This window comes from Aphelocoma coerulescens, unplaced genomic scaffold (genome assembly GCF_041296385.1).
Source record: "Aphelocoma coerulescens isolate FSJ_1873_10779 unplaced genomic scaffold, UR_Acoe_1.0 HiC_scaffold_140, whole genome shotgun sequence".
NCBI classification, from domain to species: Eukaryota; Metazoa; Chordata; class Aves; order Passeriformes; family Corvidae; genus Aphelocoma; species Aphelocoma coerulescens.
This window is the reverse complement of record NW_027183492.1, coordinates 127,462-147,812: the sequence shown is the minus strand read 5'-3', so window position 1 is coordinate 147,812 and position 20,351 is coordinate 127,462. Positions and strand designations below refer to the sequence as shown.

Genomic DNA, 20,351 nt, shown 5'->3' with positions numbered 1-20,351 from the left:
GGGACCTGTCCCCTGTGCCGGGGGAGGTGGCAAAGGCCGCTGGGGACGCGTCCCCGCTGTCCCCGCTCCTTGGGGACGCGTCCCCTGTCCCGGGACAGCCGGGAATGGCCCTTGGGGACCTGTCCCCTCCTCCTGGGGACGCGTCCCCTGTCCCGGGACAGGCGGGAATGGCCCCTGGGGACCTGTCCCCTCCTCCTGGGGACACGTCCCCGCTCCTTGGGGACGCCCCCAGGGTCCCGCCGGGGCTCGGGGATGTCCCCAGGGTCCCCGCGGTGCTTGGGGACGTCCCGGGTGTCCCTGGAGCCGCGTCCCCAAGTCCTGGAGCCACGTCCCGAGGCCCTGGGGACGCGTCCCCTCCTGTCCCCGCGCTGTCTCCGAGGGCAGCAGCGACTGCAGCAGTGACAGCACCGCTTGTCCCCAGGGCTCGGGGACAGGGACGGGCGCGGCGGGGCCTGCGGGGGGGACACGGGTGGGGACGGGGACAGGGACACCCGGCCCGGTGGCCTCGTGGCCCCCCCCGATGTCCCCCCGATGTCCCCGATGTCCCCTTCTGTCGGGCTCTGTCCCTCAGTGTCCCCCAGTGCCCCTCTCGTCCCCACGTCCCCTTTATTCCCACGTTCCCCGTGTCCCCCCTTGTCCCCAAATGTCCCCAAATGTCCCTCAGTGTCCCCCCGTCCCCGATGTCCCCCCATGCTCCCCAATGTCCCCAGTGTCCCCCTTATCCAAATGTCCCCAACCCAGTGTCCCCTTTACCCCCTTGTCCCCAAATGTCCCCAGTGTCCCCCCTTACCCGAATGTCCCCAAGGTCCCCCAGTGTCCCCTTGTCCCCAAATGTCCCTCCATGTCCCCTTTATTCCCGCTCCCCCAGTGTCCCCAAAGCCCCCCCGCCCCGTCCCCCGCTGTCCCCTCACCCCCCAGCAGCAGCAGCGTCCCCAGGGCCACCGCCAGTGTCCCCAGTGTCACCTCCATGGCGCTGCCAGCCCCCCCCCCACTGTCCCCAACTTATGGGCTCGGGGACAGGGACGTCCCCTGGGTGGGGACAGGGGGTGGCCGTGCCCCGGGGCGGGGACAGGGGACACGGCTGTCCCCGTGGGGGTGACAACGGGACCTGAGGGTCCCCAGTGTCCTCAACGTCCCCAAACCCTCTGCAACGTCCCCAAAGACTTCCTGGTGTCCCCAAACCCTCCCTGATGTCCCCAACTCCCCCCTCAGGTGTCCCCAATCCCCCCCTCAGGTGTCCCCAAGCTCTCCAGGTGTCCCCGCACCCCCCCCGTGTCCCCAGCGACGGCCACCCCCCGTGGTGGCACCTTGGGGACAATGGCCCATTGTCCGCAGCCACCGGCCCCTGACACGGTGACAAGTCCGGGCCGTGTCCCCCGGTGTCCCCAACGTCCCCAAGGCGGGGACCAGCCCGGACTCGCCGCTGTCACCGCCCGGGGTGGCCCCGACCCCTCCCCCACGGCCAAGGGACGCGGACCCGGGGGGGGGGAGGGATTGGAATTTTGGGGGGAATTTATTGGAATTTTGGGGTGAACTTGGGGGGGATTTTGGGGCCCCGCAAAGGCTCACGGGAAGGACTCAGAGCCGGGTTGTTTTTTTTAAAATTGGATTTATTGGAATCCCAGGGCAGTTTTGGGGTGACTTTGGGGGCTTTTGGCTCACGGGAAGGCCTCGGGGGGCGGCACCGCCAGCGCGGCCGAGCTGATGATGAAAACCTTGACGTAATGAACAGCCTGGGGGGAGGGGCGGGGGGGTCACGACCCCCCCAGGACCCCCCCGGACACCCAAAAATCCGGGACCCCAATGAAGCCCTCCTGGAAGGGGCCCGGGAATCCCAAAACCCACCCGGGACCCCCTTGTGACCCTCCCGGGGGTCTCAGGGATTGGGGGACCCCCCCAAGGAATTTCGGACCCCCCCGTTTTTCCCCCCACCCCCCCCGCAGGGATTTTGGGGCCCTCCCATAAACTTGGGCCCCTTCTCCTCCCCCCCCCAGGAATTTTGGGGTCCCTCCCCCCGGATTTGGCCCCCCCGAGCCCCCCCGAGCCCCCCCCGTACCGCGCAGAGCCCGGCGAGCAGCAGGAGGGCGAGCAGGAGGCAGAGGAGGGCGAGGAAGAGCAGGGGGCAGCCGGGGGGGGGCGTCTGGGGGGCGCCTGGGGGCGGGGCCAGAGTGGGGGGGGGCGTGGTCAGGGCCGGGCCACGCCCAGGAGACCCCGCCCCCCTCAGAGCCCCACCCCCACTCTCACCTGCCCCGCCCTCCCGGGGCGCATCCTCGGTGATGTCATCGCTGACGTCATCGCTGACGTCGTGGCGGCGGCCGGAGGGGGCGGCCCCGAGCAGCGGCTGCTCCGCCCCGGGGGTGACGTCACCGGTGATGTCATCGGTGATGTCATCGGTGACGTCGTCCTCCGGGCCCGGGGGGCGGTCCAAGGGTAGGAAGGGCGTGATGTCATCGTCGGTGGTGACGTCATCGGCGAGGTCGTCCCAGGCGCCGTCGAGGTCCCCGGTGACGTCACCCAGCAGGGAGGAGGTGATGTCATCAGTGGTGATGACGTCATCCGTGGGGAGGGACCTCAGGCCGGGGAAGGTGACGTCATCGTCCTTGATGGTGTCATCGAGGAGGTCATCTTGATGGATGACGTCATCGAGGAGGTGCCCACTGGGGGTGACGTCATCAATGACGTCATCGCCAGCTAGGGAGCGGTGGATGGCGATGACGTCATCAATGTGGGCGTCCACGGTGTCATCGATGATGTCAGTTCCGGGCGTGACGTCATCGTCCCTGGGGAGCAGGGGTGTGACATCACCCCAGGCGATGACGTCATCAGGGAAGCCATGCTCGGTGACATCATCAACGAGGTCACTCTCGGGGCCAATGACGTCATCGGTGAGGTCATGTAGTGTGATGATGTCATCGGCGAGGTCGTGTCCGGCGATGACGTCATCGGCAAGGTCATCGAGGTCTTGTGGGAGGTCACCCGCCACGATGACGTCATCGGCCAGGTCACGGCTGATGATGACGTCACCAACGAAGTCACACCCGGGGGCGATGACCTCACCAGTGACGTCACTCCCAGGGAGGGAGGCGATGACATCACTGCCGGCGATGACGTCACCAGCGACAGCTTCCTCCGTGACAGAGGAAGTGACGTCATCGCTGTCGACGGCATCAGCAGCGACGTCATCCCTCGGCACAGAGGAAGTGACATCACCCTCGCCCGTGACGTCACCAGCGGGGGGAGGGGAGGGGCTGCCCCGCCCCTCTCCGACGTCATCGCCCTCTCCGGCTGCAGTGATGACATCATAGGCGATGACGTCATCGTCGGGGGCCCCCTCGTCCTCCGGGGGCGGGGCCAGCACGGTGATGGTGATGCCGCCGGCCCGGCAGGCGACAGCGCCAGGAGCCTCCCCCGCCACGTCCGCGGCGTCCTCAGCCCCGGGGACGCCCCCGTCCCCCCCGACCCCCGGGGCGGTGACACCCCCATCCCCAACGTCTCTGTCCCCCCCATCCCTGTCCCCCCTGTCCCCAGTGTCCCCCGGGGCAGTGACACCCCCGTCCCCCCCGTCCCCGTCCCCCCCGTCCCTGTCCCCCCCGTCCCTGTCCCCAGTGTCCTTGACCAGCTGGACAGCGCCGTTCCGGCCCTCAGTGTCCTCGGCCCCAGGAGCCGGGACAGCGCTGTCCCAAATGTCCCAAGGGATGGCGGCACCGCTGTCCCCCCCCTGCCCTGGGGCGGTGACACCGCTGTCCCCCGTGTCCCTGTCCCTGCCATCCCCTGGGGTGGTGACATCCCTGGTGACACCGCTGTCCCCAGTGCCCCTGTCCCCATTGCCCCCCAGGGCGGTGACACCGCTGTCCCCGATGTCCCTGTCCCCCGTGTCCCTGTCCCTGCCATCCCTCAGGGCGGTGACACCGCTGTCCCCAGTGTCCCCGATGTCACACGGGACGGGGACATTGCCCTGTCCTCCATCACTGGTGACCGTGGTGTCCCCGCTGTCCCCGCTGTCCCCGATGTCCCCAGCATCCCCAAGGTCCCCAAGGTCCTTGATGTCCCCAATATCCCTGATGTCCCCAATGTCCCCAATGTCTCCAAGGTCCTCAAGGTCCTTGATGTCCCCACTGTCCCCAGAGTCCCCGATGTCCCTGATGTCCCCAAGGTCCCCGATGTCCCCAGCATCCCCAACATCCCCAGGGTCCCCAGAGTCCTTGATGCCCCCACTGTTCTTGGTGTCCCCAATGTCCCCGATGTCCCCAACGTCCTCAACGTCCTCGGCCTCCTCCTCCTCCTCCGCCGGGGCCGCGGTGACGGTGATGGTGATGCCGCTGGCCCAGGGGGTGACGGTGACGGTGCCACCGCCCCCGGTGCCCCCCCCGGGCTGTCCCCAGGCGGGGTCGGGCTCTGTCACCTCCCGGGGGGGGACACGGGGGGAGGAGCCGCCCTCGGCCATGGGGGGACCTGGGGGACAGAGGGGACAGAGGGGAGGTCACCGGGGGGGAGGGGGGGCAGAGGGGACTTTGGGTGACCCCAGAGGGGACAGGGGGACACGGGAGGGACATGGGAGGGACACGGGAGGGACACGGGAGGGACACAGGGGGGGACACACAGGGGGGGACACACGGGGGGGGCGGTACCTGAGGTGGCTGCAGGTGACAGCAGGTGACCCCCAGGGGGTCCTGAGCCCGGATTTGGGGGTCCCGGCGCCGCTCCAGGGGGGTCCCGGGGACGTCACCGCATCCCGGGGACAGCGACGTCACCGAGGGGGCGACACCCGGGCTGGGGGAGGGGGCAGAGCCCGGTTTTGGGGTCTCTGACCCAAATTTTGGGGTCTCAACAGTCCAATTTTTGAGTCTCAAAGGCCAAATTTGGGGCGTCTGATTCCAGTTTTGGGTCTCAGACTCCAATTTTAGGGGCTCTGACCCAATTTTGGGGTTTTTTTGGGGGTCTCAGCAGCTCCGGCTCCGACCGACGATCCCGATCCAGAGGGGGCGGGGCCTGGGCGCTTTGCCCCTCCCCCTCCTCCTTAGATCCCACCCCCTCATCCCAAGCCCCGCCCCCTCCCCTTATTGAGCGCTAACGAGGCCAGAACCTCATTAACAGATATTTAAGTTATATTTATTAAACCCCGGGGCCCCCCTGGAGCTGGGGGTCCCTGGGGGGGCTCAGGGGGTCCCCGGGGGGGTCCCGGGGGGGGTCCCCAGGGGTCTCCAGGGCCTGCAGGGCCTGCTCCAGGCGGGCGAGTTCTGCTCGGAGCGCGGCGGCCTGGGAGGGGAGGGGTTAATTATCAATCAGAGCAGCGCTAATTAGGCCGCCCCATTGCCGCTCGCCGTTAACGAGGCCAGCGGCGCTAATTAGGGCCGTGACGAACCTGGTGCTGCTCGGCGCCCCCGGGGGGGTTGGGGGAGGCCCCCCCGAGGCTCCTGAGGCGCCGCTCGAGGCTCCCGAGGCGGGCGCGGAGCTGGGCCCGGGCGGCTCCCGGCTCCACCAGGCCCTGGGGGGACAGGGGGGCCCCAAATGTCAGCGGGGGGGAGGAATTGGGACCCCAAAAATCCCCCCGGAGCCCCGGCCCCGCCCTCACCTGGAGCTGCAGGTGCACGAAGGTTCCGGGCCCCGCGGGAGCCCCCGCCCAGCCCGGCCCCGGCCCCGCCCCCGGGGGGAGGAGCCGCACAGGCCCCGCCCCCGAGAGCGTGCGGAAGGCGGGGCCGAGCGGCTCCAGCCAATCCCGAGCCGGCTCCGGGCACTGCACCAGCACTGTGGGAGAAACCACGCCCACAAAAATGGCCGCCCCCATGTGGGACAACATGGCCGCCACCATGGGGGCCGCCATCTTGGGGCCGCCATCTTGGGGTATGCAGGTGCACGCTGGGATATGGCTGTGCCCCAAGGCACACTGGGATTTGTAGTTCCCCTATCACTGCCAAAGCATGCTGGGATTTGTAGTCCCTCATCCCCGGCAGCCATCTTAGTTACACCAGAGCATGCTGGGACACGTAGTCCCCCCGGCAGCCCTCCTGACTCTCCCAAAGCATGCTGGGATTTGCAGTTCCCCGGCCATCTCGGCTGCCCCGGGGCCTGCTGGGAGTTGCAGTCCCGCGCCCCCTCCCCCCGCGGGGCTCACCTGGGGGGCGGGCGGCCCCCCCGAGCCGGAAGGTCTCGCGCAGCCCCCGCACGGCCCGCACCAGCTCCAGCATGGCCGCCACCCGCGCCTCCAGCTCGGGGCTGCGCCAGTGCGCCTGGGGAGGGGGGAAACGGGCTGAGACCCCCGGGAACCCCCCCCAGAACCCACCTGGAACCCCCCGACCCCTCTAAACCACCTCCAACCCACCCCAGACCCCCCCTGAAACCCCCCAGGACTCCCCCAAACTCCCTCCAGACCCCCCCGAATCCCCCCCAGTCCTCACCAGTTGCCGGGGGTCGGGGAAGGGGGCCCTGCAGAGCGTGGGGGGCGCGGGGGGGGCGCGGGGCAGGCGCTGCCAGAGCTCCTCGGCCACGAAGGGGGCGAAGGGGGCCAGCAGGCGCAGCCCCAGCTCGGCGCAGGCCAGCAGCGTCTCCTGGGCGCCGGGACGGAGCGCCGGGGACTGCAGGGACGCCTTGGACACCTCCTGGGGGGACACGGGGCGGGCAGGGGGGTCAGGGAGGCCGAAAATGGGGAGAGAAAGCCCGAAAATGGGGAGAGAGACCCCAAAAATGGGGTCAGGGGGCCCGAAATGGGGAGAGAGACCCCGAAAATGGGGAGAGAGACCCCAAAAATGGGGTCAGGGGGCCCGAAATGGGGAGAGAAACCCCTGAAATGGGGTCAGGGAGCCCGAACTGGGGAGAGAAACCCCAAAAATGGGGAGAGAAACCCCAGAAATGGGATCAGGGAGCCCAGAGAGAAATGCACAAAATGGGCTCAGGGAAAAGACCCCCCAAAGTGGGACAATGACCCCAAAACCAGACAACCCCCACCCAAAAAGGGGCCCAGCCCCCCAGGAAGTGGGAATCGGGCCTTTTGGGGCCTTTTTGGGCCTTCAGGGGCCTTTTTGGGCCTTTTTGGGCCTTCAGGGGCCTTCTGGGGCCTTTTAGGCCTTTCTGGGGCCTTTTTAGGCTTTTCTGGGGCCTTTTTGGGGCCTTTTTGGGCCTTTTTGAGGCCTTTTTTGGGTCTTTAGGGGCCTTTTTGGGGCCTTTTGGGTCCTTTTTGGGGCCTTTTTGGGGCCTTTTTTGGGTCTTTAGGGGCCTTTTTGGGGCCTTTAGGGACCTTTTTTGGGCCTTTCGGGGCCTTTTTGGGGCCGTTTGGGGCATTTTAAGGCCTTTTTGGGGTGTCTGGGGAGCCCCCGCGCACCAGGTAGACGTCGCAGAAGCTGCGCTGCCAGAAGCTCTGCACGGCGGCCGCGGCGCCCTGCGGCTCCAGCGCCTCCAGCCTCCGGCCACACTCGGCCACGGCCGCGGCCAGGCGGGCCAGCACCCACCGGTCCAGGGGCGACCCCGGGAGCACCTGGGAGAGGGGGATGGAGCAGGATGGGGGAGCCTGGGGGCTTCCAGGAGATCGTTCTGGGGGTTTTCGGGGGCCCGGTACCGCTTCAGGAGGTGTTTTTGGGGTCCCAGGGGTGGTTTTGGGGTCCCAGTACCTGCTCAGGGGGCATTTTTGGGGTCCCAGGGGTGGTTTTGGGGTCCCAGTACCTGCTCAGGGGGCATTTTTGGGGTCCCAGGGGTGGTTTTGGGGTCCCAGGGGTGTTTTTGGGGTTCCAAGGGTGGTTTTGGGGTCCCTGGGGGTGTTTTTGGGGTCCCAGGAGTGGTTTTGGGGTCCCAGTACCTGCTCAGGGGGCATTTTTGGGGTCCCAGGGGTGGTTTTGGGGTCCCAGGGGTGGTTTTGGGGTTCCAGGGGTGTTTTTTGGGGTCCCAGAAGTGGTTTTGGGGTTCCAGGGGTGTTTTTTGGGGTCCCAGGAATGGTTTTGGGGTCCCAGGGGCGTTTTTGGGGTTCCAGGGGCATTTTTGGGGTCCCAGGAGTGTTTTTGAGGTCCCAGGAGTGGTTTTGGGGTCCCTGGGGTGGTTTTGGGATCCCAGTACCTGCTCAGGTGGTGTTTTTGGGGTCCCAGGAGTGGTTCTGGGGTCCCAGCACCTGCTCAGGGCTTTATGAGGTCCCTGTGGGTGTTCTTGGGGTCCCAGTACCTGCTCAGGGGTTTTTGGGGTCCCAGGGGTGTTTTCGGGGTCCCAGTACCTGCTCAGGGGGCGTTTTTGGGGTCCCAGGGGTGTTTTTGGGGTCCCAGTACCTGCTCAGGGGGCGTTTTCGGGGTCCCCCTGTCCCCGCCCAGGGCCCGCAGCACGAAGCCGACCCCGTTCCAGACTTTGTTGCAGAAGCGGCGCTGAGTCAGCACCGAGGCCACGCCCAGCCGGATTTCGGGGCCTGAGGGGGGAGGATTTGGGGTCAGGGGTTGTGGGGGGGGCACCAGGACCCCCCCCAGTGCCCCCCAGTAACCCCCAACCCCCTCCCAGTCCTATCCAGTACTCCCAGTACCCACCCTGGGGGGGGTCCCAGGGGGTATTGGGGGTCCCTGGGGTGCCCCGGGGGGGTCCCAGGGGGTATTGGGGGTCCCTGGGGTGCCCCGGGGGGCGTCCTGGGGGGTTTTTGGGACGGGGGTCTCACCGTGGGCGTTGTGGGTGCTCAGGGCGAGCCTCAGGGCGTCGGCGCCGCACTCGGGGATCCCCTGCGGGAACTGCCGCCTCTGGGGGGGATTTGGGGGGTCTGGGGTCAGTTTGGGGGGTCTGGGGTCAGTTTTTGGGGGGGTTTTGGGTCAGTTTTTGGGGGTCCCACCTGCCCCTCCTCGGCCGCCCGCAGCTCCTGGGGGTCCAGGACGCGACTCCGGAGCTTCTCCTGCAGCTCCTGGGGGAGGAAACCCCCAAAAGAACCCCAAATCAGCCCGAGTTTGGGGGGGGGTTGGGGAATTTGGGGGTCTGGGAAAGGAAAATACCGATTTTGGGGTTTTTTGGGGATTTTAGAGCGTTTTGGAGGATTTAGTGGGTCCTGAGAGGGAAGTTGGAGAAGGGAAGCCCCAAAATAACCCCAAGACCACCCCGAATTTGGGGATTTTCCGGGGACTTTGAGGGAATTCGGGGGTTCTGGGGGATCTGGGAAAAGCAACCCCCCCAAGTAACCCCAAATTTGGGGATTTTTCTGGGGGGTTTTGGGGTTTCTCCGGGGTACCTGGAGCGTGGCCCCCCTGATGACGTCGCGGGGGTCGATGACGTTTCCCAGGGATTTGCTCATTTTCCGTCCCTGGGAATCCCGGACCAGCGAGTGCAGCAGCACCTGGGGGGGACCACGGACACTGGGACCCCGAAAATGGGGACAGGGACCCCAAAAATGGGTTTGGGGACCCCAAAAATGGTGACGGGGGACACTGGGACCCCAAAATGGGGACAGGGGACCCCCAGGAAAGGATCAGACACCGAGAAAAGAAGAAAAGGGACACCCAGGGGACACTTGGGGACACCTCAGGGACAGCTGGGGACACCTGAGGTGACCCTTGGTGGCCCTTGGGGACACTTGAGGACCCTTGGGGACATCAGGGACCCCCAGGGGATATCAGGAGCCCCAAAGACCCAACCAGACCCTGGGGAACTGAGGGGATTTGGGGACACAGGGGACCCTTGGGGACACCCGAGGTGACCCTTGGTGACCCTTGGGGACACTTGAGGACATCGTGGACACCCTGGACAGCACCAGAACCCCAAAGACCCAACCAGACCCCGGGGAACTGGGGGGGATTTGGGGACACGGGGGACTCTTGGGGACACCCAAGGTGACCCGAGGTGATCCTTGGGGACGCTTGAGGACCCTTGGGGACATTGGGGACCCCCAGAGGACATCAGGAACCCCAAAGACCCAACCAGACCCCGGGGAACTGGGGACACTCGGGGACACGGAGGACCCTTGGGGACACCCAGGGTGACCCGACGTGACCCTTAGGGACCCTTGAGGGTCCTTGGGGACATCAGGAACCCCAGGGGACATCAGGAACCCCAAAGACCCAACCAGACCCCGGGGAATTGAGGGGACTTGGGGACACAGGGGACCCTTGGGGACACTTGAGGACATCGTGGACACCCTGGACACCACCAGAACCCCAAAGACCCAACCAGCTCCCGGGGAACTGGGGGGGACTTGGGGACACGGGGGACCCTTGGGGACAGCTGGGGACAGCCAGGGGACCCCTGGTGGCACCGAGGGGAGCCCCGGGGCCAGCGGTGACCTGGGAGAAGGGCAGGTGTCCGGTGAGCTGCTGGCCCAGCATGGCCATGCGGGCCACCCAGAAGAACAGGAGGTCGCTGCCCGTCACCAGCAGCGAGGTGGGGTAGAAGCGGCGCAGGTCGGGGCTCTGGGGACAAAGGGGACGCAGAAAGGGACACGGAGGGGTGGCACCGCCGGCCTGGCACGGCCCGGGGGCAGGAGGGGACACGGGGGGGACGTGGGGAGGCACGGGAGGGACATCGGGGAGGCATTGAAGGGCACGGGGGGGACGCTTGGGGACACTCAAGAGACACTTGGGGACACTGGGGGGACACTTGGGGGACACTTGGGGACACTCAAAGGACATTCAGGAACACTCGGGGACGCTCAGGGACACTTGGGGACACTCAGGGACACTGGGGGGGACACTTGGGGGACATTCAGGGACATTCAGGGACACTGGGGGGACACTTGGGGACACTCAAAGGACATTGAGGGACATTCGGGGACATTCAGGGACACTTGGGGAACACTTGGGGACATTCAGGGACACTTGGGGACACTCAAAAGAGACTCAGGGACACTCAGGGACATTCAGAGACACAGGGGGGACACTCGGGGACACTCAAAGGACATTCAGGGACACTGGGGGGACACTTGGGGACACTGGGGGGACACTTGGGGACACTCAGAGACACTTGGGGACACTTAGGGACACTCAAGGACATTCAGGGACACTCAGGGACACTGGGGGACACTCTGGGGACACTGAAGGACGTTCCAGGACATCAAGGGGACACCTGGGGACATTTGGGGACACTGAAGGACGCTCAGGGCGGTGGCAGGGGGACGTTGGGGACATTTGGGGACACTGAAGGACGCTCAGGGCGGTGGCAGGGGGACGTTGGGGACATTTGGGGACACCTGGGGACGTCGGGGTCTCACCTGCTCGGGCCAGCCCAGGGCGGCGAAGGGGAAGAGGGCGGAGGAGAACCAGGTGTCCAAAACATCGGGGTCTGGGGACAACAAAGCGTCCCCAAAAGTCATGAGGGACCCCAAAATGTCACCAAGGGACCCCAAAACCCATCAGGGGACCCCAAAATGTCACCCAGGGACCCCAAAACCCCTCAGGGGACCCCAAAATGTCACCAAGGGACCCCAAAACCCATCAGGGGACCCCAAAATGTCACCCAGGGACCCCAAAATCCATCAGGAGACCCCAAAATGTCACCAAGGGACCCCAAAACTGGGCAGGGGACCCCAAAACGGGCCTGGGGCACCCCAAAATGTCGCATTCAAACCCCCCAAAAAACCCCTACGCTTTGGAATTTCACCCGGATTTTTTCGGGACCACCCCCCCACCGATTTTTAGGATCCTCCCCCTCCCAAATTTGGGGGTGTCCCCGGCCGTTTTTGGGGTGCCCCTCTCACCTTGCTGCAGCTGCAGCTGCTCGGGGGGGCAGCCCAGGGTGCCCGCGGCCGCCGCCCGCGCCTCGGCCTCGCTGCGCCCCACAAACCACGGCCCCTCCTGGGGGGGACCCCCGGGACCCTCCTGGGGACCCCCGGGGACAGGACCCCCCCTCACCTGGTAGGCGGGGACGCGGTGACCCCACCAGAGCTGGCGGGACAGGCACCAGTCCCTGGGGGGACACGGGGAGGGGGGGGGTTGGGGACACCCCCAAAATAGCCGGGACCCCTCCCCAGGCACCTGAGACCACTCCCCAAATAGCTGGGACCACCCCAGGATCGCCCCCCTCTTGTGACCCCAAACACCTGGGACAGCCCCCCCCCCAAAAAATGTGGGGACACCCCCTGGGCACCCGGGACCCCTCCCCACACACCCAGGACCCCTCCTGGGCACGAGGGACCCCACCCCACACACCCAGGACCCCTCCCCAAGCACCTGGGACCCCTCCCCAAGCACCCCGGACCCCTCCGCACATACCTGGGACCCCTCCCCACGCACCTGGGACCCCTCCTGGGCACGAAGAACCCCTCCCCACACACTCAGGACCCCTCCCCACACACCCGGGACCCCTCCCCACATACCTGGGACCCCTCCCCACACACCTGGGATCCCTCCTGGGCACCCAGGACCCCTCCCCACGCACCAGAGACCCCTCACCACACATCCAGGACCCCTCCCCACGCACCAGAGACCCCTCCCCACACACCCAGGACCCCCCCTCACCCCGCGTTTTCCATCCAGGTTTTCCAGTTCTTCTCGTGGAATTTGGGCACGAGGCGGAGCCTCCCCGACGTCACCGCCTGGGGACAGCGGGGACAGGTGACCCCCCCGCTCAGGTGGCTGTGCCACCCCCAGGGTGTCCCCAAACCCCCCGCAAACGGCCCCAAACCCTCCCGAACGTCACCTCTGGGCACCCCGGTGACTCCCCAGGTGGGTGTGACCCCCTGAGTGTCCCCAGTGTCCCCCCCAGCGTCCCCGGTGTCACCCCCAGTGTCCCCAGCATTCCCAGTGTCACCCCCAATGTCCCCAGTGTCACCAGCATCCCCCCCAGTGTCATCCCCAGTGTCCCCCCCAGTGTCCCCAGCGTCACCTCCAGTGTCCCCAGTGTCACCCCCAGTGTTCCCCCCAGCGTCCCCGGTGTCATCCCCAGTGTCCCCTCCAGTATCCCCAGAGTCCCCCCGCAGTGTCCTCCCAGTGTCCCCAGTATCCCCAGTGTCACCCTCAGTGTCACCACCCAGCATCCCCCCAGTGCCACCTCCAATGTCCCCAGTGCCACCTCCAGTATCCCCAGTGTCCCCCCCAGTGTCCCCAGTGTCACCACCCAGTGTCATCCCCAGTGCCACCTCCACTGTCCCCAGCGTCACCTCCCGTGTCCCCAGTATCTCCCCCAGTGTCCCCAGCGTCACCCCCCGTGTCCCCAATGTCCCCCCCAGTATCCTCAGTGTCACCTCCAGTGTCCCCAATATCCCCCCCAGTGTCCCCAGTGTCCCCAATGTCCCCCTCAGTACCCTCAGTGTCACCTCCAGTGTCCCCAATATCCCCCCCAGTGTCCCCAGTGTCCCCCCAGCGTCCCCAGTGTCCCCCCAAGTATCCCCAGTGTCCTCAGTGTCACCTCCAGTGTCCCCAATGTCCCCCCCCAGTGTCCCCCCCAGTATCCCCAGTGTCCTCAGTGTCGCCTCCAGTATCCCCAGTGTCCCCCCAGTGTCCCCAGTGTCCCCAATGTCCCCCCCAGTATCCTCAGTGTCACCTCCAGTGTCCCCAGTGTCCCCCCCAGTGTCCCCAGTGTCCCCCCAGCGTCCCCAGTGTCCCCCCCAGTATCCCCAGTGTCCTCAGTGTCGCCTCCAGTATCCCCAGTGTCCCCCCAGTGTCCCCAGTGTCCCCAATGTCCCCCCAGTATCCTCAGTGTCACCTCCAGTGTCCCCAGTGTCCCCCCCAGTGTCCCCCCAAGTATCCCCAGTGTCCTCAGTGTCACCTCCAGTATCCCCAGTGTCCCCCCAGTGTCCCCAGTGCCACCTCCAGGGCCGCCCTGGCCATGTCCCCGCAGCTCAGGAACCACTGGCGCTTGAGCAGGAACTCGACGACGTCCCCGGAGCGGCTGCGGGGACACGAGGGGACGCTGGGGACGGCCGAGGGGACGGCGGGGGCGGGGAGGGGACACCGGGGGACAGGGGGGTACCTGCAGAGGGGCAGGGTCATGGCGTGGTCCTGGACACCCCGGACGAGTCCCCGCTGGGACAGCGCGGCCACCACCCGGGCACGGGCCTCGAACCGGGGCACACCCTGGGGACACCGTTGGGGACAGCGGGGGTTGGGGACAGCATTGGGGACATGGGGACAGCGGGGGACACGGGGATTGGGGACAGCATTGGGGACACGGGGACAGCGGGGACAGTGGGGGATTGGGGACAGCAGGGGACACCATTGGGGACACGGGGATTGGGGACACCACTGGGGACACGGGGACAGCGGGGGACAGTGGGGGATTGGGGACAGCAGGGGACACGATTGGGGACACGGGGACAGCACAGGACATGATTGGGGACAGCAGGGACAGTGGGGGATTGGGGACAGCAGGGGACACGATTGGGCACACGGGGACAGCACGGGACATGATTGGGGACAGCAGGGACAGTGGGGGATTGGGGACACGACTGGGGACATGAGGACTGGGGACACGATCGGGGACAGTGGGGACAGTGGGGGATTGGGGACGCAGGGACACCGGGATACGGGACAGGGTTGGGGACGTGGGGACACCCTGGGGACAGCCTGGGGACACCCTGGGGACATCACTGGGGACACCCTGGGGACATCACTGGGGACATGGGGACACAGGGATACGGGACAGAGCTGGGGACGTCGGGACAGACTGGGGACACCCTGGGGACACCCCAGGGACATCCTGGGGACACCTTGGGGACACCCCAGGGACAAGGACCAGATTTGGGGAGATCTTCGGGACCAGTTCAGAACCAATTTGGGGACAGTTTGGGCCCATTTTGGGAACGCTTTGGGGCCAGATTTTGGGGCCATTTGGGGCCGCTTTGGGGCCGTACCTGCAGCCACCCCCCGCCCGGGGGACACAAGGTGCCATCGTCCCCGATGACCGAGAGCAGGGGCAGCCCGTGGGCCCGGGCCAGCGCCAGGTCCTGGGGGCTGTGACCGGGGGTGACCTTCACCGCCCCTGGGGACAGCGACAGGGTCACCCCCGGGGTCACCCCCGTTCCCATCCCAGTCCCAGACTGGTCCCAGTGCCCCACTCCAGTCCCATCCCAGCTCAATCCCAGTCCCTCCCCCCAGTCCATCCCAGCGTCCCCAAATCCCATCCCAGTCCCATCCCAGTTCCTCCACTCCATCCCAGTGTCCCCAAATCCCATCCCAGTCCCCCCAGTCCACCCTAGTGTCCCCAAATCCTACCCCAGTCTCATCCCAGTCCCCTTAGTCCATCCCAGCATCCCCAAATCCCATCCCAGTCCCCCCAGTCCATCCCAGCGTCCCCAAATCCCATCCCAGTCCCCCCAGTCCACCCTAGTGTCCCCAAATCCTACCCCAGTCTCATCCCAGTCCTCCTAGTCCATCCCAGCATCCCCAAATCCCATCCCAGTCCCCCCAGTCCATCCCAGCGTCCCCAAATCCCATCCCAGTCCCCCCAGTCCATCCCAGCGTCCCCAAATCCCATCCCAGTCCCCTCAGTCCATCCCAGTGTCCCCAAATCCCATCCCAGTCCCATCCCAGTCCCTCCAGTCCATCCCAGCGTCCCCAAATCCCATCCCAGTCCCATCCCAGTCCTCCCAGTCCATCCCACTGCCCCCAAATCCCATCCCAGCTCAATCCCAGTCCCTCTCCCCAGTCCATCCCAGCGTCCCCAAATCCCATCCCACTCCTATTCCAGTCCCCCCAGTCCATCCCAGTGTCCCCAAATCCCATCCCAGCTCAATCCCAGTCCCCCCAGTCCATCCCAATGTCCCCAAATCCCATCCCAGCTCAATCCCAGTCCCCCCAGTCCACCCCAGCGTCCCCAAATCCCATCCCAGTCCCTCCCAGTCCCGTCCTGGTGCCGTACCGGTGCCGAGGTCGGGCTGGACGCTGGGGTCGGTCACCACGGGCAGCAGGGCCCCGCTGAACGGGTGCCGCACCCGGCGGCCGTGCAGGTGCTGAGGGGGCGGGGTCAGGCGGGGCCACGCCCCCCGAGCCACGCCCTGACCACGCCCAATGCTCGCTGGCCCTTTAAGAGCCTCTGGATGAGCTCCGCCCCTTCGGGGGCGGAGCCACCGCTGACCAATCCCTGGCAGGCTCACAGATGGCCCCGCCCAGCCCTTGGCCACGCCCACAGACCCTTTTAAGGCAGAAAAGCCCCGCCCCAGCAGTGAAACCCCACCCCTTTACCCCAAACCCCACCCACTTGCCCTTATATGGGTGTCCCCAAAGGGGAGGGGCTAAATCCTGACAGCCAATGGCTGTCCTCCAGGCAAGCCACGCCCCTCTCTGAAGCCACGCCCACCCCCCCAAATCCTGGGGTCCCCAAGGACCTTTCTGTGTCCCCAAAGCCACGCCCCCCCGTGTGGCCCCGCCCCTGAGGCTCCACCCACCGAGGCCCCGCCTCTCACCAGGTACCGGGGGTCCCGCGGGTGCACGGCCACGGCCACGTCCCCAAAAATGGTCTCGGGCCGCGTGGTGGCCACCGGCAGCTCCAGCTCTGGGGACACCGAGGGACACGTTGGGGACACGTTGGGGACACGTTGGGGACACACTGGGGACATGCTGGGGACACCCAGGGAGACCAGGGACACACTGGGGACACTCAGGACACGTTGGGGACACACTGGGGACGCTCAGGGACACGTTGCGGACACCCAGGGACACCGAGGGACATGGGGGGACACGTTGGGGACACCCAGGAACACGTTGGGGACACACTGGGGACACCCAGGGACACTGAAGGACGGTGGAGACACCCAGGGACACCGAGGGACACGTTGGGGACACACTGGGGACACCCAAGGACACGCTGGGGACACTCAGGGACACCGAGGGACGCATTGGGGACACATTGGGGACATGTTGGGGACACACTGGGGATGCTCAGGGACACACTGGGGACACCCAGGGACACCGAGGGACGGGGGGACACTCAGGGACACGTTGGGGACACTCAGGGACACATTGGGGACATCCAGGGACACACTGGGGACACGTTGGGGACACACAGGGACACATTGGGGACACCCAAGGACATGTTGGGGACACACTGGGGACACAGGGGGACACCCAGGGACACCGAGGGACGGGGGGGACACTCAGGGACACATTGGGGGCACCAGGGACACACTGGGGACACTCAGGGACACCGAGGGATGGGGGGACACTCAGGGACACATTGGGGACATCAGGGACACACTGGAGACACAGGGGGACACTCGGGGACACCACGTGATGCTCAAGGACGCCCGAGGGACGCTCAGGGACACGAAGGTGACACCCAAGGCTGGGCCACAAACCCAGGACCCCCCCCCCCCCCCAAAGTCACCCCCAGGTGCCACCGAAGCCACCCGAGGGTGTCCCCAAGGGCCACCCACCCTCGTCGCCCTCCACGGGGTAGGCGAAGGTGACGAGGAGGCCGAAGGTGACGGGGTGGGGACAGCTGGGGACGCTCAGCGCCGTGGGGCCCGTCAGGACGCGGGGCTCCACCTGCGGGGGGACAAGGGGTGGTCAGAGCCCTTGGGGACACCCAGGGGACACCCAGGGGACACTCGGGGACACTCGGGGACACCTCGACGTCGGCCAGCGCCGAGCGCAGGGCGCAGCTCCAGCTGACGACGCGCTGGTCCCGCCGGATCAGCCCCGCCTGGAACAGGCGCACGAAGGCCTCGGTGACCGCCCGCGAGAAGCCCTGGGGACAGCAGGGGACACTTGGGGACGCTCTGGGGATGGTTCGGGGAGATTCGGGGCGCTTTGGGGACAGCTGGGACAACCTGGGGATACTTTGGGGACAGTCTGGAGACAGCTGGGGACAACTGGGACAACCTGGGGACACTCTGGGGACAGCCTGGAGACAGCTGGGGACAACTGGGACAACCTGGGGACACTCTGGGGACAGCCTGGAGACCGTCGGGGAGAGCTGGGGACAACTGGGGACAACTGGGGACAGCCTGGAGACAGCTGGGGACACTTTGGGGATGCTTTGGGGAGAGCTGGGGACAACTGGGGACACTTTGGGAGAGATCTGGGGACAACTCATGACACTTTAGGGACACTTCGGGAAGACCTGGGAACAACTGGAGACACTTTGGGGGTGTTGGACGCTCAAGAACACTTTGGGGACAGTTGGGGACAGCTGGAGAAGAGCTGGGGACAATTTTGGGGCACTTTGCGGACAGTTGGAGAGTTGGGGACAATTTTGGGGCACTTTGGGGACAGCTGGAGTAGAGCAGGGGACAATTTTGGGGCACTTTGGGGACAGTTGGAGGAGAACTGAGGACAATTTTGGGGCACTTTGGGGACAGTTGGGGACAGCTAGAGGAGAGCTGGGGACAATTTTGGGGCACTTTGGGGACAGTTGGGGCCAGCTTGGAACGCCTGAGGACAGCAAGGCCGCCTGGGGACGCTCTGGGGACGTTTGGGGACGTTTGGGGACGCGCTGGTGGCACTGACCGGGTCCATGGTGAAGGCGCAGCGGCTCCAGTCCAGCGAGGCCCCGAGCGCCCGCAGCTGCTCCAGGATCTCGTCCCCGTGCCTGGAGGGGACAGGGCGGTGACACCGTGGGGCCACCCCCTGCAGTGTCCCCAGATGTCCCCAGATGTCCCCAGATGTCCCCAAATGTCCCCTCACCGCTCCTTCCAGTGCCAAACCTCCCGCAGGAACTCGGCCCGGCTCAGGTCCTGCCGGCGCAGCCCCCGGTGCTGCCACAGCCAGCGCTCCACGATGGCCTGGGGACACGTTGGGGACACGTTGGGGACACACTGGGGACATTCCAGGGGGATTTGGGGGCGTTGGGGACACCGGGAAGGCACAGGGGACATTGGGGACGCTCGGGAGGGGGACTTGGGGACGTTGGGGGTGGTTTTGGGGTCGTTGGGGACACAGCTGGGTGGCGATGCCGGTGTGGGGACGCTGAGGGGACACTTTGGGGACACTGAGAGGACACTTTGGAGACACTTCAAGGACGCTTTGGGGACACTTTAAGGACGCTTTGGGGACACACCTGGGTGGCGATGCCAGCGTGATCAGTGCCCGGCACCCACAGGACGCTCCAGCCCTGCATCCTCCGCCTGTGCCCAAAAACCCCCAAAATAACCCCAAAACGCCCCAAAAGCATCCCAAAACCATTCCCAGAATACCCCAAAACCACTCCACTCAAACCCCCCAAAACGCACCGAAATCCCACCCAACTCCAAACCCCCCCACAGCCCCAATCAGCCCAAAAACCCCTCCCCAAATCCCACCCAAAACCCAACCCCAAACCCCCCACAGCCCCAATCACCCCAAATCCCACCCAAAACACCCCAACCCCAACCCCCCCACAACCCCAATCACCCCAAATCCCACCCAAAACACCCCAACCCCAAACCCCCCATAACCCAAATAACCCCAAAACCCCCTCCCCAAATCCCACCCAACCCCAAACCCCCCATAGCCCAAATAACCCCAAAACCCCCTCCCCAAATCCCACCCAACCCCCAACCCCCCCCAGCCCCAATCACCCCAAAACCCCCTCCCCAAATCCCACCCAACCCCAAATCCCCCACACCCCCAATCACCCCAAAAACCCCCTCCCCAAATCCCACCCAACCCCAAATCCCCCACACCCCCAATCACCCCCTCCCCAAATCCCCCCTGTAAATCCCCCCAAACCGCCCCCCAAAAACCCCTCTGGAAATCCCGAATTCCCTCCCCAGCCCCCCCAAAGCCCCCCCAAGCCCCCCAAGCCCCCGCTGACCATCGGACCAGGATGTCCTGCAGGGTGACGCTCAGCGCGTGCCCCAGGTGCAGCGTCCCGGTGACGTTGGGGGGGGGCAGCACCAGGCTCAGCACTGGGGCCCCCCCCGGGGCCTGGGGGGGACAGGGGGGCTTTGGGGGGGAGGGGGAATTCACCCCACAGCTGTTTGACCCCCCCCCAGGGGGTTTTGGGGGTCCCCCCAGGTGTTTTTGACCCCCCAAAGTGTTTTTTGGGGTCCCCCCAGGTGTTTTTTGGGGTCCCCCCAAAAGGACTTGACCCCCCCCAAGATATTTTTTGGGGTCCCCCAGATAGATTTGACCCCCCCAAAGTGTTTTTTGGGGGTCCCCAGGTGTTTTCTGGGGTCCCCCAGGTGTTTTTGGGGTCCCCCCAGGTGGCTTTGACCCCCCCAAAGTGTTTTTTGGGGGTCCCCCCAGGTGGATTTGACCCTCCCTGGTGTTTTTGGGGTCCCCCCAGGTGGATTTGACTCCCTCCAAGGTATTTTTTGGGGTCCCCCAGGTGGACTTAACTCCCTCAAGGTGTTTTCTGGGGCCCCAAGGTGTTTTTGGGGTCCCCCCACGTGGCTTTGACTCCCCCCAGGTGTTTTTTGGGATTCCCCAGATAGATTTGACCCCCCCAAAGCGTTTTCAGGGGGTGCCCCCAGGCGTTTTTTGGGGTCTCCCATGTGGATTTGACCCCCCCAGGTGTTTTTGGGGTTCCCCCGGTGTTTTTCGGGCTCCCCCGGGTGT

General features: G+C 66.0%; 2 protein-coding genes across 2 annotated transcripts; both read right to left on the bottom strand.

The window, feature by feature from the left end:
- Positions 1-1,658: 1,658 nt before the first annotated feature.
- On the bottom strand, positions 1,659-4,444 carry LOC138100769 (collagen, type I, alpha 1b-like). Its single transcript, XM_068998641.1, has 3 exons — positions 2,245-4,444; positions 2,057-2,151; positions 1,659-1,733 (listed from the first exon to the last, which is right to left on the bottom strand). Exons 1-3 carry the CDS (start codon positions 4,442-4,444, stop codon positions 1,659-1,661), a joined length of 2,370 nt encoding a protein of 789 aa, XP_068854742.1.
- A 643-nt stretch (positions 4,445-5,087) lies between these two features.
- On the bottom strand, positions 5,088-19,686 carry VARS2 (valyl-tRNA synthetase 2, mitochondrial). The gene is made up of 25 exons (XM_068998600.1): positions 19,606-19,686; positions 18,871-18,937; positions 18,498-18,595; positions 18,321-18,402; positions 17,440-17,559; positions 17,246-17,357; positions 16,277-16,365; positions 15,733-15,823; positions 14,726-14,853; positions 13,846-13,949; positions 13,683-13,764; positions 12,393-12,469; positions 11,633-11,841; positions 11,147-11,217; positions 10,224-10,349; positions 9,176-9,280; positions 8,786-8,854; positions 8,618-8,696; positions 8,244-8,377; positions 7,316-7,468; positions 6,396-6,596; positions 6,113-6,227; positions 5,573-5,745; positions 5,363-5,485; positions 5,088-5,256 (listed from the first exon to the last, which is right to left on the bottom strand). Exons 2-25 carry the CDS (start codon positions 18,928-18,930, stop codon positions 5,113-5,115), a joined length of 2,745 nt encoding a protein of 914 aa, XP_068854701.1. The 5' UTR covers positions 18,931-18,937; positions 19,606-19,686; the 3' UTR covers positions 5,088-5,112.
- Positions 19,687-20,351: the final 665 nt, after the last annotated feature.

What these genes read in the sequence shown, in the direction of transcription:
- VARS2 (XM_068998600.1), bottom strand. Translation starts at nt 18,930, where the DNA reads ATGCAGGGCTGGAGCGTCCTGTGGGTGCCGGGCACTGATCACGCTGGC. An exon ending in CCAGCCCGACCTCGGCACCG is followed by an intron (nt 14,854 to 15,732) that starts GTACGGCACCAG and finishes CGCTGTCCCCAG; the next exon opens with GGGCGGTGAAGGTCACCCCC. An exon ending in TCAGGGGGGCCACGCTCCAG is followed by an intron (nt 8,855 to 9,175) that starts GTACCCCGGAGA and finishes TTCCTCCCCCAG; the next exon opens with GAGCTGCAGGAGAAGCTCCG.
- LOC138100769 (XM_068998641.1), bottom strand. Translation starts at nt 4,444, where the DNA reads ATGGCCGAGGGCGGCTCCTCCCCCCGTGTCCCCCCCCGGGAGGTGACA. An exon ending in GCCCCGGGAGGGCGGGGCAG is followed by an intron (nt 2,152 to 2,244) that starts GTGAGAGTGGGG and finishes CCCCGCCCCCAG; the next exon opens with GCGCCCCCCAGACGCCCCCC. An exon ending in TGCTCGCCGGGCTCTGCGCG is followed by an intron (nt 1,734 to 2,056) that starts GTACGGGGGGGG and finishes CCCTCCCCCCAG; the next exon opens with GCTGTTCATTACGTCAAGGT.